Source organism: Schistocerca piceifrons, chromosome 3 (genome assembly GCF_021461385.2).
Source record: "Schistocerca piceifrons isolate TAMUIC-IGC-003096 chromosome 3, iqSchPice1.1, whole genome shotgun sequence".
In the NCBI taxonomy this organism is placed as follows: Eukaryota; Metazoa; Arthropoda; class Insecta; order Orthoptera; family Acrididae; genus Schistocerca; species Schistocerca piceifrons.
In genome coordinates this window covers 759252928-759278863 of record NC_060140.1, presented here as the reverse complement: position 1 = coordinate 759278863, position 25936 = coordinate 759252928, and the positions used below count along the sequence as shown (strand labels likewise).

The 25936-nt window shown below is 45.4% G+C and overlaps 1 protein-coding gene across 1 annotated transcript in view; it reads left to right on the top strand.

Moving 5' to 3' along the window:
- Positions 1 to 1539: 1539 nt before the first annotated feature.
- Positions 1540 to 25936, top strand: part of LOC124789035 (sodium/hydrogen exchanger 3) — a 627528-nt gene continuing 603131 nt past the window's right edge. Inside the window, exon 1 of the mRNA XM_047256324.1 lies at positions 1540 to 1903. Coding sequence (XP_047112280.1) covers positions 1540 to 1903 — 364 coding nt within the window. The remainder of the gene's footprint in view (positions 1904 to 25936) is intronic.

Here is a 25936-nt window from a genome sequence, read left to right as displayed (position 1 = left end):
CGGTAGAGACACCTACAACGTGCGGACATGAGGAAAGTTTCCAACCGATTTCTCATACACAAACAGCAGTTGACCGGCGTTGCCTGGTGAAACGTTGTTGTGATGCCTCGTGGAAGGAGGAGAAATACGTACCATCACGTTTCCGACTTTGATAAAGGTCGGATTGTAGCCTATCGCGATTGCGGTTTATCGTATCGCGACACTGCTGCTCGCGTTGGTCGAGATCCAATGACTGTTAGCAGAATCTGGAATCGGTGGGTTCAGGAGGGTAATACGGAACGCCGTGCTGGATCCCAACGGCCTCGTATCATTGGCAGTCGAGATGACAGGCATCTTATCCGCATGGCTGTAACGGATCGCGCAGCCATGTCTCGATCCCTGAGTCAACAGATGGGGAGGTTTGCAGGACAACAACCATCGACGTTTGCAGCAACATGAACTATCAGCTCGGAGACCATGTCTGTGGTTACCCTTGACGCTGCATCATAGACAGGAGCATCTGCGATGGTGTACTCAATGACGAACCTGATTGTACGAATGGCAAAACGTCATTTTTTCGAATGAATCCAGGTTCTGTTTACGGCATCATGATGGTCGCATCCGTGTTTGGCGACACCGCGGTGAACGCACATTGGAAGCGTGCATTCGTCATCGCCATACTGGCGTATCACCCGGCGTGATGGTACGGGGTGCCATTGGTTACACGTCTCGGTCACCTCTTGTTCGCATTGACGGCACTTTGAACAGTGGACGTTACATTTCAGATGTGTTACGACCCTTGGCTCTACCCTTCATTCGGTCCCTGCGAAAACCTACATTTCAGCAGGACAATGCACGGCCGCATGTTGCAGGTCCTGTACGGGCCTTTCTGGATACAGAAATTGTTCGACTGCTGCCCTGGCCAGCACATTCTGCAGATCTCTCACCAACTGAAAACGTCTGCTGAATGGTGGCCGAGCAACTGGCCCGTCACAATACGCCAGTCACTACTCTTGTTGAACTGTGATATCGTGTTGAAGCTGCATGGGCAGCGGTACCTGTACATGCCATCCAAGCTCTATTTGACTCAATTCTCAGGCGTATCAAGGCCGTTATTACTGCCAGAGGTGGTGTTCTGGGTACTGCTTTCTCAGGATCTATGCACCCAAATTGCGTGAAAATGTAATCACATGTCAGTTCTGGTATAATGTATTTGTCCAATGAATACCCGTTTATCATCTGCACGTCTTCTTGGTGTAGCAATTTTAATGGCCAGTAGTGTACCATCCTCTTTCTTGAAAACCAGCAGCTCAAGAAATCGTCTACCTGCTTCCTCTTTGGTAAACTGTAAGTATCAGTCTTACCTTATACTGGAGCAATCGGATTAAGAAAATCTTGAAGAGAGCGAGGAAAAGCGATTTGGTGGCAGGGGATTGTTTTTCCAGCGGCGGGAAGCACCTGCCCCGGCGCCGGCCGCCACCGGCTCGGTGCGCATGCGCGCCCGCTCCGCCTCGGACTGCGCTCCCTGAGCGGCGGCGGCGGCCTCCCTCAGTCGCAGCCATGGCCGTGCGGCGCGCGGTCGCTCCGCAGCGCATGCTGCTGCAGCTGCTGCTGCTGGCCGCCGCGGCGGGGGCCGTCGCCGCCCTGCCCGACGCCGCCACCTGGTCGGTGCGCCCCGTCGCCCAGCAGCAGGCCGACGCCTCGAGCGCGCCGCCTCCGCAGCCTCTGCTACACCTGCCCACCACCTTCACAGATGGGCCGGCGGAGACGACCAGCGCCGTGTCCCTTCAGGACGCGAACCCCACGCCGGCCGAGGAACAGCACGACGTCAAGCGCTATGCCGTCTCGACGGTGGAGTTCGAGCGAGTGCAGACTCCGTTCATCATTGGCCTGTGGATATTCTGCGCCAGTGTCGCTAAAATAGGTGAGTACTGAATTCACATTTCCTCTATTGCTTCTTTTCTAGCACTCGTCCAATTTTAAAGTTCGTCTTCGCTTTCACTCTAACGCACTAATACGCTGTACTGTTGATATCCTTACATGTCACCAACGCCGTCCATTCAGAAGCAGAAAAATAACTCGACAGTTCAACATGGAAACACCAAATTCCTGACAATTCATTGAACATGATGCTATCATTTGGACGGTTATCGCTACATACTTATGAATTACTGCGTTTTTCAAATAGTTGAGGCGCTTAAAATTACGAACTGTGGTGCGAAGTCGACATTATAAGAAGGACAGGCGAGGTTGATACAGGTGCTGTCTTTCCTTTGTTTCTTATTTATTTACTTGTCCGTAACAACCCTCGTCGCCACACATTTTAAACTCGTAGTGCTGAAAAGAAACGTCTACCAGACAGCGACTGAATATCATGTACGGCCGGTGTCATATTCCCAGTAAATTTACGGGGGTGTCCTAAGCGTTTGGAGAAGATAAACTTCTTTGGCAAGCGTTAGAGAAGATAAACTTCTTTGGCATGAACTGACAGGTACATAACAGACTAGAAGGCTGATGCATTGGCCTGTCAAAATTAAAACAACTATATACACAGTTATTCACCACATACAGCTGTGTTATGCCAGTCGCAACATAGCACATCATTAATTACAGCCACAGCGCCGCTAGATGTCCTAGAGAGGTTAGCCATGTCCACGATTGACATCCGTTTAATGCTTACCGGCAAATAATCTGTTGCGTCCTGAGCGAGTAATTATTTCTCCTCGTGCAGAAACGCTCCCAAAATTTGTGGGTGAACGCATGAATCGTTACTAATCAGCGGTATGTCATTTCTGGCTGTGTGCCAATTACTCTGGTTACCCTAAGGTTTTCTAGCATCCTAAAATATTCAGTGGTTAAATTTGCTTGCTGGAGAGGTCGCGGTTGGTAATTCCTGAGGAATATCTCCGAATCGGCAGCAGCTGAAAAATTACACGTGGGGCGCCCTTTGAAACCAACTGTTACGACTTAGGAATAATATTTTTACCGCATTTCAATATCTACCGTTTATATTATCGAACGTGTTGTCCCCTAGTGGTGGATTTTTAATTGGGAAGCACAAGGAGTGCATTTAAAACAGGAATTTGTTTGCGATTAGGGCACAGTAATGCAACCATCCGCCACGAATATGATGTTCATTGTCAGACATTTCATAATTTTAGATGTGCACATAACAACTTCAACTTTTGCGAGTGTCTCAATACCTTCTCCGCTAGCATTAATACTACTCAGGAAACAATATTTAGTATGTACTAATTGTTTCGCGGCATGGAAGCATGATAACCAAATATAATTTATGAGCAAAAGGTTTGATCTTTTTTTTGCTGCATATGGTATTATATCTCTGCCATACAAAATTCTTAAATGTGAAGATATTGTCCTTCCAAATGAAGATAGTTTTAATGATACATTGACCCATGTTCCACAATTTTTATTACGACTGCAGATACTCATCAGATACTCGTTGGAAACATTCTGAGCTTACTATTCTCAAGAGGAGCCTCCAGAAAACAGACGCAATGTGCAGCCTCACTGTCTGCGGTTGTCCTAATAGTGTTTAGATAACATTAACGGTGACGATACCATTGACGACGCTTTCATAACAGTCATCATGATGCGAAAGGGCATTTGCAGATAGTATATTAATCGGCCTTCAGCTGGCTGCAAAATGTGAAATAGGTTGAACAAGACGACGCTTTATGACGCAAAGCTATCGTGAAGGTCTTCAATTTTGTGAACAGCGTGGCTAGCAGCTTTCGTATACACACGAATAACTATCACTCGTCTTTTGAAGCTGAATTTTATTTTGTTTGGCACGAAGAGCACGCGATCCCATCAGTTGCATGATTTTCCTTGTGTACTGAAAATGTAGAAAAAGCTAACAATGAGGCTGACGTCATTATAAATCTCGGAACACAGTGCTTCAATCTATGTAATGTACACAAACGATTGTGTCTACCAGAAATAACGGTCCAAGTGAATCCAAACTCGAAGAATTATTACAGTGAAGCAGAAAGAAACGATTAAATCTACAGAGTGATAGTGTTCATATAGCTCTAGCAGTGTCCTCGTATGTGTGGCCAGAAATCTCACATTTACATTAAGTTCAGTCACAGAAGCGCCATCAACAGAAGTGGAGATATGAAAGCGAATGCGAGTGGGTCTGTGCCTCGTTCACGACGCCTCGTCACCCTCTCTTGAGTAAGTTGGCAAGACATCCTCAGTTTTAGTGGAGGGCCTGAGAAACCATTAGCATTCTTGTGTCATCGCGACGAACGATATAGAGATATTTCACCGGATGGAAAACTACTGAATTAGGGATACCACAAAAACTAGATTGATTGTTTTAAACCATTTTCGAAGCCAGTCATAATAAACGCTACTATATTCGTCCTAATTCTGCTTAACGGTCTTTCTTAGTGAATTCTACAAATTTATTTCCATTTCAAGGCTTTTCACGAACTAATTATGCTTCCTTCCATTGTTATAAACACGGTTACATGCTGCTTTACGGTTAATTCATTTGTAGGAAGATCAGTAGCAAAAGGACATCAAAACATTGAGGGGGAATGAGTGAGAGCGCTCTTCGAAGTGAAGAAGCTAATCTTCAGCACTGAACATCTTCTCGCAATGTAACGATTGTGTTAAACATTGTTACATTTAGTACAGCCTAGTACGTTAAGCGCAACACAAACATTTCATTCTATGTGGACTAGTGAACGCTTCAGAATTATTATCTGTTTTCTACGAATGCTTATCGCGTTTCTCACGGGCGTAGGTGCTTCCTAATTTGAGTCCAAGAGATGAAATTGGAAGCGATGCTGCGGAAGAAAGGCTCACGATTATTACTAGGAGCAGTTTACGATGATGCATCTCTTAATCAGGACAGAGCTTTCATTTGCCACTTATAGATATACTGCCTGGCAATAAAGTGGAGCACCCATAAGACATGGTCAGATATCACCGTAAATTTATACACGAAGACATTAGCAGGTGTGTTGCAGTTCTCTGTGACAGATAGAACGGCCACCAGAGTGCTTTAGTGTTCATAGGGTTTCGTATTGTCATCAGGCCATCTAGGGTATGCAAGGGGCGTGAAGAGCGTCAGTTGTTGAGTGATCACTGTGAAGGGCACGGAAATGCGTTTTCGGTACCTGACAGAGTTTTAAAGAGGCCATAGTGTGGGTCTCCATTTGACTGGCTGGTCAAATTGTGTAATTTACAGATTTGTGTAACATTCAGATGTGACAGTTGGCTGAGGTTGGACTGCATGGGAACGTGACAAAAGAATACTCGTTGTCGAGCTTCCGGTCGACCACGCGTGACCACCAAAAGAGAGGATCGGCGTAATGTGCAAGGAGCACGTCGTAATCCATTCGCATCTGCACCGACCATCGGAGAGCAAGTAATAGACTCCGTGCAACATGCTTTATCATCTCGCACCATTGATTGGAAACTGGCAGCAGCTGGACAGGGAAATTACCGCCGTATACGTAGGCTGCCGGTAACGCCTCAGCATAAGCGCCTGCATCTGGAGGGCCGTTTAATGGCGTCCCATTGAGTTGAGCGATGGCTCGCTGTTCTGCGCTACCCATAATGTCCACCATCGACTAGGATAGCGCGACTTGGGGAGAGATCCTATTCGTTAAATGTAGTCCTTGGTATGGGGATGCATCAGGTACACTACTGCCTATTAAAATTGCTACACCAAGAAGAAATGCAGATGATAAGCGGGTATTCATTGGACAAATAAATTGTGCTAGAACTGACAAGTGATTACATTTTCACGCAATTTGGGCGCATAAATCCTGAGAAATCAGTACCCAGAACAAACACCTCTGGCCGTAATAACGGCCTTGATACGCCTAGGCATTGAGTCAAACAGAGCTTGGATGGCGTGTACAGGTACAGCTGCCCATGCAGCTTCAACACGATACCACAGTTCACCAAGAGCGTATTGTGACGAGCCAGTTGCTCGGCCACCATTGACCAGACGTTTTCAATTGGTGAGACATCTCGAGAATGTGCTGGCCAGGGCAGCAGTCGAACATTTTCTGTATCCAGAAAAGCCCGTACAGGACCTGCAACATGCGGTCGTACATTATCCTGCTGAAAGGTAGGATTTCGCAGGAATAGAATGAAGGGTAGAGCCACGGGTCGTAACACATCTGAAATGTAACGTCCACTGTTCAGACTGCCGTCAATGCGAATAAGAGGTGACCGAGACGTGTAGCCAATGGCACCCCATACCATCACGCCAGGTGATACGCCAGTATGGCGATGACGAATACACGCTTCCAATGTGCGTTCACCGCGATGTCGCCAAACACGGATGCGACCATCACGATGCTGTAAACAGAACCTGGATTCATCCGAAAAAAAAGACGTTCTCCCATTCGTGCACCCAGGTTCGTCGTTAAGTACACCATCGCAGGTCTGTGATGCAGCGTCAAGTGTAACCGCAGCAATAGTCTCCGAGCTGATAGTTCTTGCTGCTGCAAACGTCGTCGAACTGTTCGTGCAGATGGTTGTTGTCTTGCAAACGTCCCCATCTTTTGGCTCAGGGATCGAGACGTGGCTGCACGATCCGTTACAGCCATGCGGATAAGATGCCTGTCATCTCGACTGCTGGTGATACGAGGCCGTTGGGTTCCAGCACGGCGTTCCGTATAACCGTCGTGAGCCCACCGATTCCATATTCTGCTAACAGTCATTGGATCTCGACCAACGCGAGCAGCAATGTCGTGATACGATAAACCGCAATCGCGATAGGCTACAATCCGACCTTTATTAAAGTCGGAAACGTGATAGTACGCATTTCTCCTCCTTACACGAGGCATCACAATAACGTTTCACCAGGCAATGCCGGTCAGCTGCTGTTTGTGTATGAGAAATCGGTTGGAAACTTTCCTCGTGTCAGCACGTTGTATGTGTCGCCACCAGCGCCAACCTTGTGTGAATGCTCTGAAAAGCTAATCATTTGCATATCACAGCATCTTCTTCCTGTCGGTTAAATTTCGCGTCTGTAGCACGTCATGTTCGTGGTGTAGCAATTTTAATGGCCAGTAGTGTATGAGTTCAGGTCCCAAATGGTAGTGAACTGTGAGTGGCGGAGCTCTGACGACACAATAGTAAGTCGAGGACTTCCTTCGTTCTCATTTTTTACCCAGTATATGACAAAATCGTGGTGCCATTTTTCAATAGGGCAATGCTCGGTGACACTTCACTCGTGTCTCTCTGAAGTGTTTGCATGACTTTGAGGTACACCCGTGGCCTGCAAGATGCCCAAATCTGTCACCAGTGTAAGATGTTTGGGACCATCTCGGACTTCTGTTACGTCCCGGTGCCAGTATCCAGAATATCAGGGACCAGTTACTACGGTTGTGGGCCAGCTTGCTCAGGAGAGGACACAACGGCTTTGTGAGAACACTTCAAAAGCGAATCAGTGCATGCACACAGGCCATATGGGCTGCAATTTCATACTGTTAAGTGGGCTCATATTGCTAGTTTTTTGCAAATTTCAGTCGATATCATATTAACAGAATCTTCCGTCGGTTCTTGGTAGAACAACATTATAATAATAAATGAAAAGCACCAGTTTGCTTTTGCTCTACAATATTGTAGAACAAAAGCAAACTGGTGCTTTTCGTTTATTATTCAGTCGATATTGTTATCACTAGTATAACATCCCATACCCTCTTAATCCGTGAATTTCTAGTTCATTTCCCCCTCCCCGTCAGTGTGCTTCACTTTTTCCTCAAGCATTATATCATTACATTCTTTGCTTGGCAGTCCATGCGTTTAGAGCAATTGTTTGCAGTCTGAAAATAAAGGTGTTGATGTGACATTAGTTCATTTGCACGAAGTAAACAGGGTTTAAGATGTTTTGATCACAAGGAATGTTCTCGCATATACAGCAAGGACAACGTTTAGGTACACTGCAGATCGTGCTCTCATTGCAGAAACAGGTAATGTTTTGAACCTGTTTACGTGGCAGTATTGTGTACTACCGCTAGGATTAAGCCTGAGTGCTGCACATAACAGTAGTGTTTTAACGAAAAACAGCCGCAAACGCCAACGTTTGAATGTCAAGGTCATGTAAGACACTTTGTCATTCGTATTTTCGAAAACCGAAAGAAGCTGATACTATCATCATTAACTGGAAATTGCACTTGTGGAATACAGAGGCTGTTAATAGTGTCAACTTTTGAAAACCACTACATCAATTCAAAAAGTTAAAGTCGTTCCATATTCAGGGAATGAGTTTAGAAGAACAGATGCAGTAATCCTACACAGCCGCTCATGGCTAGCTCCTAGTGGAGATGGTTTCAATTGCCTTCCTCCGACTTGTTTTGGTGTGTAAGGCCTGTATCAATGTCGTGTGGAGGATTGTGACGATTACTTGTACAGAGTAGTGTTGGGTTTGTTATGGGTGAAGGGAAAAGAGAGGATGAAACCCCCTGCCAACACACAGCCTATTCCTCTCGAATAGCACCAAGGTGTCCCTGAGCCATCCCCATCCGACAGACGGATCACCATCAACAGTGTCACATGTCCTCACTCCATGAGACACTGCGGAGAGGTTTGGAATTTAAACCAGGACAATGGCGCAAAGACTGGTGATTAGGAAATTTACGCCACAATCTTTCACCCCCCACCCCCCCCCCCCCCCCCCTGCCGACCGAATACTGGCAGTGAAAATTTCTTTCACCACCAGAGTTCGAACCGGTTTAGCTACGAGTCGAGCGCCACCGCACAAGCTAGTGTAAGCAACCCCAGGGACAATTACTCTGATGGAATGTCTATCACGAATTTTATACATATTTGGGGTAGCAACTTGGCTAGAAAACTTGGAAATTGAGAATTCTCGGGGGAATTGAATTTACCAGAAAAATCATGAAAATCTCAGGGAATTCCCAAAGATTCAGGAAATACTGAGAGACTGTAGCGCAAGTTGAACTGTTCGTAGACGGGAAAAAAGGAGCCGGCCGGAGTGGCCGTGCGGTTCTAGGTGCTAGTCTGGAGCTGAGCGACCGCTACGGTCGCAGGTTCGAATCCTGCCTCGGGCATGGATGTGTGTGATGTCCTTAGGTTTAATTAGTTCTAAGTTCTAGGCGACTGATGACCTCAGAAGTTAAGTCGCATAGTGCTCAGAGCCATTTAAACCATTTTGAAAAAAGTGCTGGTTCATTTTGTTACAAATCATTCCCAGATTCTGCTTCGGAAACAATCTCTTGTCGAGTCGAGTAAAGAAAGATGAAGAAACACTTTAAATTGTTATAATGCTTGTTCTCTACCGCAAGAATGTTTGGCGCTCTCGAGAGCCTCCGTTAGTGTCCGTGGACTTTCAGACTCCAGGCCCGTTTCCCATTGCGTGACTGTGAACGCAACGGAGCGTAGCATGCACGTCGTCCTTTGCATTCACATAACTGTGAATTTGTCAGTCACACTAACCCAGAGATCGTCTTTTTAATTAAAAATATATATATATATATATAGGTAGATACTGATCCGTATTTGAAAACGAATGCTGTCTAGATCACTACTGAATACTTAGGCTTCAATTCTTTTTTACTAATTTCAATGCAAAGCAGTGTCATGCTTCACGTGGAAATGACCAGAGTATGAAGAGCGTACGGTTTGAAAGATGTGTCGTTTCTGAAAAAGTCTATTGATATCACTTTCCACTGACAACAATTTGCAGCGTGTTCCTTACGAGTATATACTTGAGGTTATCGTGCAGTGAAACAGAGTGGTACAGAATGGTAACAGACGACGGTAACGATAGAATTTCCAGAGGCGGCAAGAGCTCATTACTTACAGAATTGTTGATAGAACTGTAAATCCTAGTTGGGCTTGTAACAATCACCAAGAAGTGACCTGGGAACTGAAAATCCTTCATCTGCGACTGTGAGTACTGTGAAGTAAAACTTGGTCTAGCATACAATAAATTGGTTCAGAGAAAAGTGGGATTTGAATCTGGTGAAATCTGGAAATCTCAGGAAAGCATTTGATGAAACAAGGTCACTACCCTGTCATCATTAGAAGCACCATGTAACAGGAGAGGAACTTTGACTCTTTATGCAGCCACAAAGTAGAATGATACACCAAAGTAGACATTACACAGAAATCTCAAGAGACGGTCATAGAAGTTCCGTTAAGAACCTATTATCAATGCAAAGCCAAAGAAAAACTGCTGAACCTCCAAGCAGTTTAATACGACATGAAAGAGGATTGATACGTCAGTTACTTAGTGGAAGACATTGAAGAATAACCACGTGGATATGATGGAATTTACGTAGCTTCTGCAGAAATGTGTGCAAGGAAATGGATTTTCGTAAAAGTTTCATCTAAAACGTACAGAACTTTATGTTGAGCGGATATTAAGGTTTCACTAAAAGGTTACTCTAACCGCGAAATCTGCAGGAACATTTAAAATTTTCCTTCATCTCTCTCATTTACATTACAGTTATAATACAGAGCAGGAAGATGCGAGGAAGTGTTTGTCTTTGTATAAACTGGAAGACATGAGGGAATGGTTTTCCCTTTACTATTCACAGTGTAAAGTAATCGAGGAATATTGAGTAATATCAGTATAAAGTAGCACAAAATTCATTTTCAAAAGTCTGTCCTTGTACATCATGCTGTTAATAATTCCGCATCTTATAATCTTTTAATAATTTTTCATTACTAAAGGACTAATTATGATATCAGGGAGACTCAGGAACTATACTACTGGCCATTAAAATTGCTACACAAAGAAGAAAGCAGATGATAAACGGGTATTCATTGGACAAATATATTACACCAGAACTGACATGTGATAATATTTTCACGCAATTTGGGTGCATAGATCCTGAGAAATCAGAACAACCACCTCTGGCCGTAAAAACGGCGTTGATACGCCTGGGCATTGAGTCAAACAGAGTTTCGATGGCATGCACAGGTATAGCTTCTCATGCAGCTTCAACACGATACCACAGTTCATCAAGAGTAGTGACTGGCGTATTGTGACGAGCCAGTTGCTCGGCCACCATTGACCAGACGTTTTCAATTGGTGAGAAATCTGGAGAATGTGCTGGCCAAGGCAGCAGTCGAACATTTTCTGTATCCAGAAAGGCTCGTACAGGACCTGCAAGATGAGGTCGTGCATTATCCTGCTGAAATGTAGGGTTTCGGAGGGATCGCCGTAACACATCAGAAATGTAACTTACACTGTTCAAAGTGCCGTCAATGCGAACGAGAGGTGACCGAGACGTGTAACCAATGGCATCCCATACCATCACGCCGGGTGATACGCCAGTATGACGATTACGAATATACGCTTCCAATGTACGTTCACCGCGATGTCGCCCAACACGGATGCGACCATCATGATGCTGTAAACAGAACCTGTATTCATCCGAAAAAATGACGTTTTGACATTCGTGCACCCAGGTTCGTCGTTGAGTACACCATCGCTGGCGCTCCTGTCTGTGATGCAGCGTCAAGGGTAACCGCAGCCATGGTCTCCGAGCTGATAGTCCATGCTGCTGCAAACGTCGTCGAACTGTTCGCGCTGATGGTTGTTGTCTTGCAAACGTCCCCATGTGTTGACTCAGGGATCGACACGTGGCTGCACGATCCGTTACAGCCATGTGGATAAGATGCCTGTCATCTCGACTGCCAGTGATTCGAGGCCGTTGGGATCCGGCACGACGTTCCGTATTACCCTCGAGACCCACCTATTCCATATTCTGCTAACAGTCATTGGATCTCGGAAACGATGGTACGCATTTCTCCTCCTTACATGAGGCATCACAACATCGTTCACCAGGCCATGCTGGTCAACTGCTGTTTGTGTATGAGAAATCGGTTGGTAACTTCCCTCATGTCAGCACGTTGTAGGTGTCGCCACCGGCGCCAACCTTGTGTGAATGCTCTGAAAAGATAGTCATTTGCATATCACAACTCTTCTTCCTGTCGGTTAAATTTCACGTCTGTAGCACGTCATCTTCGTGGTGTAGAGTTTTAATGGCCAGTAGTGTACTATATCTAAAAGACTATAGTGAATACTCTCGCACAATTAATAAAATATCATAAGCTTTTTGTGAAAGTGTGGATTATCGAATACACACTTACCCATTGCTGCCGGAGAACTGCGTATCTTGTACACTTCTAACTTAAAATGCAACAACGAAATGTTCAATTGTTTGTTGTCTTCTTTCGTAGTATGCGAACAAGAATTTATGTTTCTATAAATTAGCAAAATATTAAAATGTTAATTGATGAACATAAGGAAAACTAGTACAGTTTAGGATCGCACTTTCCCCGCTTCATCTCACCAAGGCGCAAGTTTCATCCTGTTTGCAAGCCATTCCAGCAACAAAGCGCGTTGAAATTGGACAAGAACTTAGCTATCACTGGCATTTGTGGTATAAGTGGTGATTCTGTAACCAAAATAGGGAATTATGGAGAAGCCAGTCCCATATGTTGTCGTTCCACACTTACACACACATTCTGAATGGCAGAGGATACTTAGAATTGTACCAGGTGACAGGATTTCTTCCCCTTCCAGACGTGCAGGGAGAGCATGAAAAACACTGCTTCAGTACTTCTGTCGCGCTGCAATTAGTCCATTCTTCTTCTCACGATTCTTATGCGAGCAATACATGGGAGATTGTAGTATATTTTTAGAGTCACCTGTTAAGGCCGGTACTTGAAACTTTGTAAGTAGTGTTTCTCGGGATAGTAGTTTGTGCCTCTCTTTAAGCGTCTGCTAATTCTGGTGTTTCGGAATTTGTGTGGCAATCACCCGTGGGTCAAACAAACCGATGACTATTCGTTCTGCCCTTCTTTGTATAAATTGAACACTATCTGTTAGACATATTTATTATGGGAGGCACAACTGTTTTACGAATAGGCTTCTTCGTAGAGTAACAACATTTTCGAAATATCCTGTCTGCCAACCTTCTTCACCAACGACTGTGCGTATGTGAATATAGCATTTCATAAACGCACCAGTCCTTACACCAATGTACATGTATGAATTCATTGACTCCATTTGCGACTTACTGATATTCTAGTCATTGGATACTACTTTTCTGCGCTTTTAAAAGTACACAGTTTTACATTTTGCACATTTAAAGTTAACAACCAATTTTTGCATAATTTTGAACTTTTATCAAGAACTGTATGGACATTTGTGCTTTTCAGATACACACATCAACAATGATTTTGCATCATCCCTTTATTACGTAATTCATGGCACAGAGAACAAAACTTGGCTCTGAGGCATACGTATACAGGCCGTAACGAGTGTTGTAAGTGCAGATATTTTTATATGTGTTATTTTAATACACTCCTGGAAATGGAAAAAAGAACACATTGACACCGGTGTGTCAGACCCACCATACTTGCTCCGGACACTGCGAGAGGGCTGTACAAGCAATGATCACACGCACGGCACAGCGGACACACCAGGAACCGCGGTGTTGGCCGTCGAATGGCGCTAGCTGCGCAGCATTTGTGCACCGCCGCCGTCAGTGTCAGCCAGTTTGCCGTGGCATACGGAGCTCCATCGCAGTCTTTAACACTGGTAGCATGCCGCGACAGCGTGGACGTGAACCGTATGTGCAGTTGACGGACTTTGAGCGAGGGCGTATAGTGGGCATGTGGGAGGCCGGGTGGACGTACCGCTGAATTGCTCAACACGTGGGGCGTGAGGTCTCCACAGTACATCGATGTTGTCGCCAGTGGTCGGCGGAAGGTGCACGTGCCCGTCGACCTGGGACCGGACCGCAGCGACGCACGGATGCACGCCAAGACCGTAGGATCCTACGCAGTGCCGTAGGGGACCGCACCGCCACTTCCCAGCAAATTAGGGACACTGTTGCTCCTGGGGTATCGGCGAGGACCATTCGCAACCGTCTCCATGAAGCTGGGCTACGGTCCCGCACACCGTTAGGCCGTCTTCCGCTCACGCCCCAACATCGTGCAGCCCGCCTCCAGTGGTGTCGCGACAGGCGTGAATGGAGGGACGAATGGAGACGTGTCGTCTTCAGCGATGAGAGTCGCTTCTGCCTTGGTGCCAATGATGGTCGTATGCGTGTTTGGCGCCGTGCAGGTGAGCGCCACAATCAGGACTGCATACGACCGAGGCACACAGGGCCAACACCCGGCATCATGGTGTGGGGAGCGATCTCCTACACTGGCCGTACACCACTGGTGATCGTCGAGGGGACACTGAATAGTGCACGGTACATCCAAACCGTCATCGAACCCATCGTTCTACCATTCCTAGACCGGCAAGGTAACTCGCTGTTCCAACAGGACAATGCACGTCCGCATGTATCCCGTGCCACCCAACGTGCTCTTGAAGGTCTAAGTCAACTACCCTGGCCAGCAAGATCTCCGGATCTGTCCCCCATTGAGCATGTTTGGGACTGGATGAAGCGTCGTCTCACGCGGTCTGCACGTCCAGCACGAACGCTGGTCCAACTGAGGCGCCAGGTGGAAATGGCATGGCAAGCCGTTCCACAGGACTACATCCAGCATCTCTACGATCGTCTCCATGGGAGAATAGCAGCCTGCATTGCTGCGAAAGGTGGATATACACTGTACTAGTGCCGACATTGTGCATGCTCTGTTGCCTGTGTCTATGTGCCTGTGGTTCTGTCAGTGTGATCATGTGATGTATCTGCCCCCAGGAATGTGTCAATAAAGTTTCCCCTTCCTGGGACAATGAATTCACGGTGTTCTTATTTCAATTTCCAGGAGTGTATATTTACACATGAGTGTGTTGGTTGTTTTTACTCTGCGTCGATCAGTCTTCCCACAAACATATCACAAACTGTACAATTTTCTGCACAGTCTTACTGCACCACTAATTGTACTACGCCTGTCAGAAGATACTTACTGTCTTGCGTCAGTGCACACCCACTTCAACACGTCACCTACTGCCCAAAGAAAAATAAGAATTAATGATTTGCTCTTGCCACGTGTACTTGGAGCTACTAACCAACCTAAAAAAATGGCTTGTAATGGCTATAATTATTAGTCTGCAAATGACGTAAATACTGATGCAATGTTGTATGTAATGTTGTTCACTGCATCGTCCTCAGTCGCCAGTCGGAAAAAAAACACCATTTATACCCCTTACACGCTCTTTTTTCATTTACAATACGTCCGCACCACCAATTCACAAAAATTAAAGTTTGTGTAACGACAAAATCGTGTGTGGCCCATGGAAGCCGTTTTCACAGCACTCCCGAGCAACGTGAATACGTGGTGGGAAGTCCACCTGCTCAGATGCAGACTTCAGTCCGTGGCACACCATCGGATCAGATCAGGACAGCCTTGGTCCTAATGTCACAACCTTCAGTGGCGAGTCGCGCACAATGCGTGGTCGTCACCGACGCCCAAAAACGCCTCGTTTCAGTCGATGCCACACACGTTCAATTGGGTCCAAGTCCGGGGAACGGACACGACACTCCATTTTGGTGAGCCTAGCATGTTGAAGGAACGTGTTCATGAGTAATGTCACCAAAATTTCGGCGGCACGGTCAAACCATTGGTTGCAGAATGTCGTCCCTTCTTGCACATGTTGGACACAGTGTTGAAGGAGTTCGATATTACCAGGTTATCTCCAAACAAGTTTTCAGTTATCATCAGGGTACACACAGATACCAATATCGTCCATAAACAACACCTAACCCAATCCTAGAGTATCCATTTTGCACGATTTCTTGCCCACTTGTAACAGATTCCATGGTGTACGAGGTGGTGCTCGCCATGGTTGTCGGAAATGGAGATTAGCATCGTGCAATCGTCCCCTAGTAGTCTGATGTGATACATGACGTCCTCTAGCCTCTTCGAACGCCGATTTCAGTTCTGGAGCACACAGACACGGTTTCTTTGATTCAGAGGTCGTAGGTATTGATCACCCTGTGCACCGGTCGAACTTGGACAAGCTGTGTGGTGTAAGTCCTAAAGTCTAACTCTCAATTGGAACCGGTTCCATGTCTGCACAATATCACTTTAACTCAGGTGCACATGTCGAGCAACTTCGCTGGTTTACAAACCTTCTGCACTTAACGTGACGACGCGGGCCGATCAGTGATCACGACTGTTCTTCTGGCAGATGGATGTTCACTTTACTGTTTCGCAGACGTCTCTAATGCGCTTATTTTCAACTGAAATGCTGCAGTCCATTCGAGTGTGACGTTCTATCGGTGGGCAGCGCGCGTGGTAACTGGGTGTATGTTTACAAACCGTCAAGGGTGACGTTCCGATCAGTACAGGAACAGTCACAGGAAACTGTTGTTGATGTGTGTGGTACTGTATAGAGAGCTGCATCATCTGTAGAATGTCTGTGGTTCCTATTGATTTTTCCTACAGGTCATTAATACACAATGCGAACAACTCTGAGCCTAGTGTACTTCCCTCCTGCAAACCAGAAATAACGTCTACTTCAGTAGATGACTCTCCATCTTAATAACCTGCTGCGTCCTCCCTACCAGAAAATTCTCAAACCAATCGCAAATATCGTTTAGTATCCCTTGCGAACGTAACACCATCGTTGGTGTTGTAACGTCTCGGATGCTTTTCACAAGTCAAGAAATACTGCATCTACCTGATTGCCTTGAACCACAACTTACAAGTGTCTTCTGAAGAAAGCGCAAATTGGGTACAATGATCGTGTTTGCCGGAGTCCACTGTGGTTGGCATGGAGGAGGTCATTCATTTCGAGGTACCTCATTATGTTTTTGGGCTCAGAATATGTTCTAGTATTCTATAGCAGATGGACTTCAGTGAGATATCACTGTAGTTTTGCAGATTACGTCCGTTACCCACCTTGTAGTCATGTGTGCCCAGTGCTTTTTTTCCAATTATAGTTTTTAGCTCAATGGATCTGCAGCATCTTATGGTTAAAATGGGACCTAACTCATCTGCAAATACCGTTTAGAATCTGACAGCCGGCCTGGGTGGCCGAGCGGTTCTAGGCGCTACAGTCAGGATCCGCGTGACCGCTACGGTCGCAGGTTCGAATCCTGCCTCGGGCATGGATGTGTGTGATGTCCTTAGGTTAGTTAGGTTTAAGTAGTTCTAAGTTCTAGGGGACTGATACCTTAGAAGTTAAGTCCCATAGTGCTCAGAGCCATTTGAACAATTTTGAACCAAGAATCTGACAGGCTGTGGTACATCGGTTAATTTCTGCGACTTGAACTGAACTGTTTCTTAATGTCACTGTCAGTAATATCTGTGTCACTCATCTTTGGAGTGGTACGAAAAGTAACATGGGTCAGTAAATCTATATCTTCCTCTGGTAAGGGAATATTTGAAAACGAAGTTAAGCATTTCTGCTTTTATGTAATTTCGACATATTGTTGATGTAGACCCAGCAACCCTTTTGCTTCATGAAGAGCTTATTACAAATCTGTCACAGTTCCAGCACATATATTTTGGTGACTAGTTTGGAACTGGCGGTTCAGTCTCCAGCCAAACCTTTTGAAGCTGCAATGGAAGTGCCTAATCATAGTGACAACCATCTAAAGTCGGCATTACATGCACGTATTGTCAATTTTAGAAAGTTTCCTTTACGAGTAGCCACCTTCAGTGCAGCCTCAGGAGGTCTGTCTTGAGAATAAACCAGTCGGTTCGAAACTAATCGCAAGATATATGTCGTGCAACTGTGGCAGATTTGTAATATACTCTTCATTTCTCCCTTTTCTTTGCTGCCCTCAGTTTCAATTTCTGTATCATCTATGTGTATCTGGTCACCAACCTTACTGTCACCCGACAGCCTTCAGCTGTGACCAGAATTTCTTTGGGTTTTATGAGCGACCATTCTATAAGTTTCTACTACATTATCCACTGAAGGCATAACGTATTACGTTATTCATTGTGGCAGTGATTATCGGTAAAGAAATTAACCTTTTAATATCTGAATAAATTCCTATTTGAAAGAAAAAAATCAAATATCATATTCTGTAACCAGTAAAGAAGTGCTATAGAGTACATGAGATCAAAAATAAGGTATGTTGTACCTGGCAGGTGTAACTGGATGCGTCGCATATTTGCAACAACAGCCATCTGAGAAATTAAACACTGACAACGCTTCATTTACGTTAGGAAAAGGTTTTTATTTTGACATTCTGAAGATACATTGATAGGATTATTTGCTTAAATAAATTGCTAATATTAAATAATTGTATATAATAAAATTAACAGCCTTATACGTGAAATTCTCGGAAACAGTTTATTCTCAGGTTTAGACACGTTTACTACACATGAGTACTGTCTGTCCTTTAGTATTTGGTCTTGTACACCATTGCCTTCTGTCTGTAACCTGAAGGCAACGGCATACTGCACCAGTTCGAGCAGACTTAACCACAACTGGTTTTGTAGATCCCTGGTGCATCCTGCATACTATTTCTGCCTTTACACTGGCTCTTTTCTACTTTCTGTATCTTTTCCCTGCCTGCAGAGTGGCTTTGCTATTCTGAATTTCAATTATATTAGATCATTTTGTTCATTATGGGGAATTTCGAAACTGTCACAGTCTCTCTCTGCAGGTGATAAATGAGCTTTCACCTGAAGTATTCTGTTGCTAAAGATCATCGCCAATATTTGCTTCCACGTCACTTGATTTCATCTCTTTCAAGCGCTCACAAAGGTGCTCAAACGTGTAACGATGCGGATTTTACACAAATAGTGATATTGAATTCTCTTGGGCGTGCAACTAGTTTATTACATCAAAAAGTGATTTACGTCGCATTGCAAGAAAAAAAGGTCTGAGCTGAACGCAACTCAGCATCAAGCTTTAATTGCCTTCAAACAATGAAAATACCTTCTCATATCCGTGCTGTGAACAAAGGCGTGAACAGCAAGTTTCTCTGGAACAGTGGTTCCCAACCTGGGAATAACTATGCCTGAGGGCTAAATAGTAATTTTCTGAGGGATAAGAAGTATCTACATCTACATCCATACTCCGCAAGCCACCTGACGGTGTGTGGCGAAGGGTACCTTGAGTACCTCTATCGGTTGTCCCTTCTATTCCTGTCTCGTATTGTTCGTGCCTCTGTGTGGGCTCTAATCTCTCTGATTTTATCCTCATGGTCTCTTCGCGGGTATTTCGGCCACTAAACTAAATTATTTTTAACAGACCATTAATATTAATTCTATTTCGTAAGTTACCAATAAATGACGTTTTTTAAATACTAACGATGTGTTGGAGGTTATAGCTTGTGAAACGAATGTGCGAACAACGTCTTCCTGATGTAATCCACTACAAACGTTGTTCGCACCATTGCTTCATTATTCACTTCGCAAGAATAAACGAACTAACTGGTGGCACATTACAACAGTAACTATATAATATCTACTACACTTTTGTAGATCTAGACTGTATTATTATTGTTGTGTTGGCAGAAGAGCCAACACCGTGTTACGAGGGGAGGCCGAAATGCACGCGTTTTAGCTCACGCAGGCTGGCGTGAAGAAGGAAGAACTATACTGACGTGAGGTCTGGAACATGACAAGGAATGAGAATTCAGAAAGCGGACATAATTAGTTAGATACTTAACTTCAATCCATTAATGATGAACGTCGCTCTTGACGGTACATGATTCACAATATTATCTGTTCAGAATACATTCTTGAAGAATACGGCGCCTTGCTAGGTCGTAGCAAATGACGTAGCTGAAGGCTATGCTAAACTGTCGTCTCTACAAATGAGAGCGTATGTAGACAGTGAACCATCGCTAGCAAATTCGGCTGTCCAACTGGGCGAGTGCTAGGGAGTCTCTCTAGACTAGACCTGCCGTGTGGCGGCGCTTGATCTGCAATCACTGATTGTGGCGACACGCGGGTCCGACGTATACCAACGGACCGCGGCCGATTTAAAGGCTACCACCTAGCAAGTGTGGTGTCTGGCGGTGACACCACAATTATTATTATTACTGTTAATGGCAGTGGTCAGATATAAAGCACTGGTAGCCAACAGTTTTCCGATATCTGCCACTTCAGAAGTAAGGAGTCTAGAAATCAAGCGATTTACAAACTAAGTATTTTGCTCACATTTTGTTTCCTTGATCTTAAATAGGGGCGCAGAGTGCGGGTAAAGCAAGTGTTGGTGAGAAGAGGAGTTAGCAGAGTAAGCACCTATTGTAACTAGTGTCTGCCGTCAATGCGGATAGTTAGCTTTGTTTTCCGAGAAGGACTTGCAGGTAGCACCTACGATCCTCCGAGGACTGCTTATCATTCTACAATTTTTTTTAAAATAAGCAGTACAATGGTCTTATTGACTCATTAATTGGTAGTTTAATAAATAACCTACAAAAGCTAAATATTGTTTCTCATTTTAAAAACAGAAGTGTTCAAAGAAACTTCTTGCTCATTCTAAAGTTTAGTTAAATGCTGATATTGATGATGATGGGGCGAGAGGGGCTAATTAATGGTCCCACGAAGGTTTGTAACTACTGCTCTAGAAGTATCCAAAACACTCAGGAGACGGAATAGCGCGTCAGACGCGTTGCTAGCTTCGTGTAGAATCAGGCACTCGAAAACAATTAACCTTCCATTTACACTACTGGCCATTAAAATTGCTACACCAAGAAGAAATGCAGATGATAAACGGGTATTGATTGGACAAATATATTACACTAGAACTGACATATGATTACATTTTCACGCAATTTGGGTGCATAGATCCTGAGAAATCAGAACAACCACCTCTGGCCGTAAAAACGGCGTTGATACGCCTGGGCATTGAGTCAAACAGAGCTTGGATGGCGTGTACAGGTACAGCTGCCCATGCAGCATCAACACGACACCACAGTTCATCAAGAATAGTGACTGGCGTATTGTCACGAGGCAACTGCTCGGCCACCATTGACCAGACGTTTTCAGTTGGTGAGAGATCTGGAGAATGTGCTGGCCAGGGCAGCAGTCGAACATTTTCTGTATCCAGAAAGGCCCGTACAGGACCTGCAAGATGAGGTCGTGCATTATCCTGCTGAAATGTAGGGTTTCGCAGGGATCGAATGAAGGGTAGAGCCACGAGTCGTAACACATCTGAAATGTAACGTCCACTGTTCAAAGTGCCGTCAATGCGAACAAGAGGTGACCGAGACGTGTAACCAATGGCACCCCATACCACCACGCCGGTTGATACGCCTGTAGGGCAATGACGAATACACGCTTCCAATGTGTGTTCACCGCGATGTCGCCCAACACGGATGCGACCATCATGATGCTGTAAACAGAACCTGGATTCATCCGAAAAAATGACGCTTTGCCATTCGTGCACCCAGGTTCGTCGTTGAGTACACCATCGCAGGAGTTCCTGTCTGTGATGCAGAGTCAAGGGTAACCGCAGCCATGGTCTCCGAGCTGATAGTCCATGCTGCTGCAAACGTCGTCAAACTGTTCGTGCAGATGGTTGTTGACTTGCAAACGCCCCCATGTGTTGACTCAGGGATCTAGACGTGGCTGCACGATCCGTTACAGCCGCGGATAAGATTCCTGTCATCTCGACTGCTAGTGATACGAGGCCGTTGGGATCCAGCACGGCGTTCCGTGTAACCCTCCTGAGCCCACCGATTCCATATTCTGCTAACAGTCATTGGATCTCGACCAACGCGAGCAGCAATGTCGTGATACGATAAACCGCAATCGCGATAGGCTACAATCCGACCTTTATCAAAGTCGGAAGCGTGATGGTACGCATTTCTCCTCCTTACACGAGGCATCACAACATCGTTTCACCAGGCAACGCCGGTCAACTGCTGTTTGTGTATAAGAAATCGGTTGGAAACTTTCCTAATGTCAGCATGTTGTAGGTGTCGCCACCGACGCCAACCTTGTGTGAATCCTCTGAAAAGCTAATCATTTGCATATCACAGCATCTTCTTCCTGTCGGTTAAATTTCGCGTCTTTAGCACGTCTTCTTCGTGGTGTAGCAATTTTAATGGCCAGTAGTGTAGAACAGTCGCTTTCGTATCTACAGCTACATCCATACCACGCAAGCCACCTGACGGTGTGTGGCGGTACGCACGACATTAAGGAATCGAAAGCGTCTCGGCTCGTGAGTGAGGATGTGAACACTGGATGCCATGCGCTCGCCGTTGAGAGCGTTCCTTGTAATCGGGCAGATAAGCGCAGCGGGCAGAGCAGGTTGCGGACTGCTGGCTGGCTGGCTCCCCGGCGCGCTGCGGAGTCGATAGCGGCGAGCGTGTGGCGGTGCAGCCGTTAGGCGCGCCGCAGTGGGCAAGGGCAGGGCCGCGCCGCGCTCCGCTACACGTGGCACGTCCCGCCGCTTCCGTCTCCCGCGCCAGCCGGCGCCGCGTGCCACTCCTTTTTCAGGCTCTCTGACAGTCGCCGCCGTTGCATTTCTCGCAGCTCCTCAGCCCTGCCTCGTTTCTCTTTCCGTGACGCCTCCAACGTCAGAGGCGGCTAATTCATGGAGTACGTGCTACCGGGTCAGCAACCGCACCGTTTAGTTTTTAGTTGGGAAATACCGGATGGTTATAATTAAACTTATCGTGTTCTGAGTGCTGCAACGCGGGCTGTATGCATGGCAAGATGCCGGAACATTGTAGGTGTGTTCATTAATCGCTGCGCTTGCGTAGTATACTGAAAAGATAGTAGTTCCACTCATCGCCAGTTCCACTGATCGCCACCAGGGGAAGATATGGTGCTGTAAGCAGTCAGAATGTGAAATGTTTCCTGTCTCGACGTCAGTGTTCTGGTTGTCACTTGGCGATACGTGTTGATTTCTGTTGTGAGGTGACTGTTGGTATAAATGCTTCAGAAGGTTGAAGCTTTTCTATATAAAACGAAGTAGACCGGTAGAGATAGCTCTGAAAAAGGGGTTGGGTTGCAAAAGTTGGAGTACTTTTGATTTTAGGTATCTTGTATGTATTACCCATCTCGTGAGAAGTCCAAGTTTTAGACCTTCTCCTTCTTGTGCATTGCCCGGCATCTTGAAAAGCCGCTAAGAAATGTCACTTTTTTCAGTTTTCTCTCAATAACCAGCTTCCAGTGCATTTTAGGCAAAAATATGCCATTACCAATTTTAAAGAGCGTAAAATGTCGTGCAAGTTTCGTACATCCTATGCTGGAATATTCATAACAACTACTCAGATATGAAGCTGCGAAAATGTGTAAAAATGTCTAGCAATCACGAAAGTTATATATGTTAGTGGTTTCTCATGAGCTAGGTATATGTAGATATTGCATACGTAATGGCTTAAAGATGATGTTACGTTCAGGAATACTATTTCTGCCAGACGGTGGCATTACCAGTTTCGAGGCCACTTCCATTCTTAATTGCTAAAGCAACATTTTTCGGCGTGTGTAGTGAATAATTGCAAATATTTTGTATGAATGCTGAGGGGAACTGAATCAAATAAAAAATGGTTCAAGTGGCTCTGAACACTATGGGACTAAACATCTGTGGTTATCAGTCCCCTAGAACTTAGAACTACTTAAACCTAACTAACCTAAGGACATCACACACATCCATGCACGAGGCAGGATTCGAACCTGCGACCGGAGCGGTCACGCGGTTCCAGACTGAAGCGCCTAGAACCGCACGGCCACACTGGCAGGCTACGGAATTAAATCCTCTACAATACTGGTTAGTATGCTTTCCACACAAAACTGCACTTACAAAGAATTAGTAAAGCGAAACCACTAACATATGTAATGTTTCGCAGTTTCTACACATTTTTACAGATTTTCACAGCCTCGTACCTCAGTAGCTGTTCCCAATTATCCAACATGTTATGTATGAAACATCGTAAATTTAACGCTCTTTAAAACTGCTAAAGACATATATTTGCCTAAAACGCACTCGGAGCGAGTTACTGGGGAAAAACTGAAAAAGTAACATTTCTTATCGTTTTTTACAAGATGGCGGATAACGCACAAGGGGGAGAAGGTCTAAAACTTGTGGTTTTCACGAGAGGGGAAGTAGATACACCATACCTGAAAATCAAAATTACTCCTTCTTTTGTAATCCAACAATGCTATCACTACTGGGTTACAACTGCTATGCCGGCCGGTGTGGCCGTGCGGTTCTAGGCGCGTCAGTCTGGAGCCGCGTGACCGCTACGGTCGCAGGTTCGAATCCTGCCTCGGGCATGGATGTGTGTGATGTCCTTAGGTTAGTTAGGTTTAAGTAGTTCTAAGTTCTAGGGGACTGATGACCACAGATGTTTAGTCCCATAGTGCTCAGAGCCATTTAAACAACTGCCATTGAGAAGCAAGACCGTGACCTGGTAAAGTTGTTGTATCAGAACGGCAGCAATAGCAGCGCTGCATTACGGGAATATTGCCGACAGAAGCTGTGGGAAGACGCCCCATGTCAGTAGATGGGCTAAAAAAAATGATCAAGAATTTTAAAGAAACAGATGAATCAGGTGGTGAAGCAGGGAGATGAGGCGGCCCATTCCCATGACGGTTGTTGCCGAAGTTGCTGTTGCTATAGCCGAATGTGCAGCGCATGCCTCAAATTTAGCCGATCGCAGCACCTGCCTCAAATTCTGCAGCCAGTGCTCGAGTTTCGTTATACGATTTCTCTCCCCCGGTCAACAACAGTTCAGAAGAGTTCTCGGCGTATTTTACACTGGTGTCCCAATTATATGGAGAATGTGCACCAAATGAAGCCCCAACATAGGCTACAACACTCTTTGTCCTTCGTTTTTTGGCACGCATGGAAATGATGACATGCGTATGGGGTATATTGTTTGGACGCCCGAGGCACATTTTTAGTCTTCACGGCGCTGTGAATGCAGAGAGCTATCGCAAAGGGGTTCTGCTCCGCCAAGTGTTGTGAGGGAACATCCACTGCACTCAGCTTGTGTGACTCTCTGATATAGCGTCACAAGCTCCTTCGTTCTCGGTACGTTTTCCGTCAAGGAGCTGACATCTTGCGGACCTATTAGGTGTATTGTGACATCTGCACATTGTAAGGATCCCCTTGTGCATCACATGATTCCAGCTTTGAAAGAATGCAACTGTGTCCACAGCATTATTTTCATGCAAGGAAGGGCATATCACATGTCGCTTGCCAGGTGAAAGATTTGCTTCGAGAAACATTCAGTGACGGTCGCATCATCTCTAGGCAATTTCAAGATATGCAGCCTTCCAGATTCCTCTACCACAATCCATGTGACTTCTCGTTGTGGGATATCTAAAAGATCGTATCTTAACACCCGGAATGCATGCGGACTCTTTCTGATCTGAAGGATAGCATATCGCTCTGATTTCATCGGATATGCTGCGAGCAACTGTCAACCATGCCGTGTTACGGATGTCACATGTTACTGAGTCGGGAGACCATACTGAACACAGGTTGTAACTTGTGACCGTCTCTTAATAAACGTATCAGAACCACTTTATGTGTGTTTGATCGTACCTCCCCTTTCTCTGCACCCAAACCATATTCTGACTGTTTACAGCTCAATGTTTTCAACTGGTGGCAATCTGTGGAACTATTGTTTTTTCAGCATATTCCGCGAGCACACCGATTAATGAACATACCTGCGGCTTGTCAGCGCCTTGCCATGTATGCAGCCTGCACCACAACACTCGGAACACTGTCAGTTTAATTATACTGCTGGCCATTAAAACTGCTGCACCACGAAGATGACGCGCTATAGACGCGAAATTTAACCGACAGGAAGAATGTGCTGTGATATGGAAATGATTAGCTTTTCAGAGCATTCACACGAGGTTGGCGACACCTACAACGCGCTCATATGAGGAAAGTTTCCAACCGATTTCTCATAACGAACAGCAGTTGACCGGCGTTGCCTGGTGAAACGTTGTTGTGATGCCTCGTGTAAGGAGGAGAAATGCGTACCATCACATTTCCGACTTTGATAAAGGTCGGATTGTAGCCTATCGCGATTGCGGTTTATCGTATCACGACATTGCTGCTCGCGTTGGTCGAGATCCAATGACTGTTAGC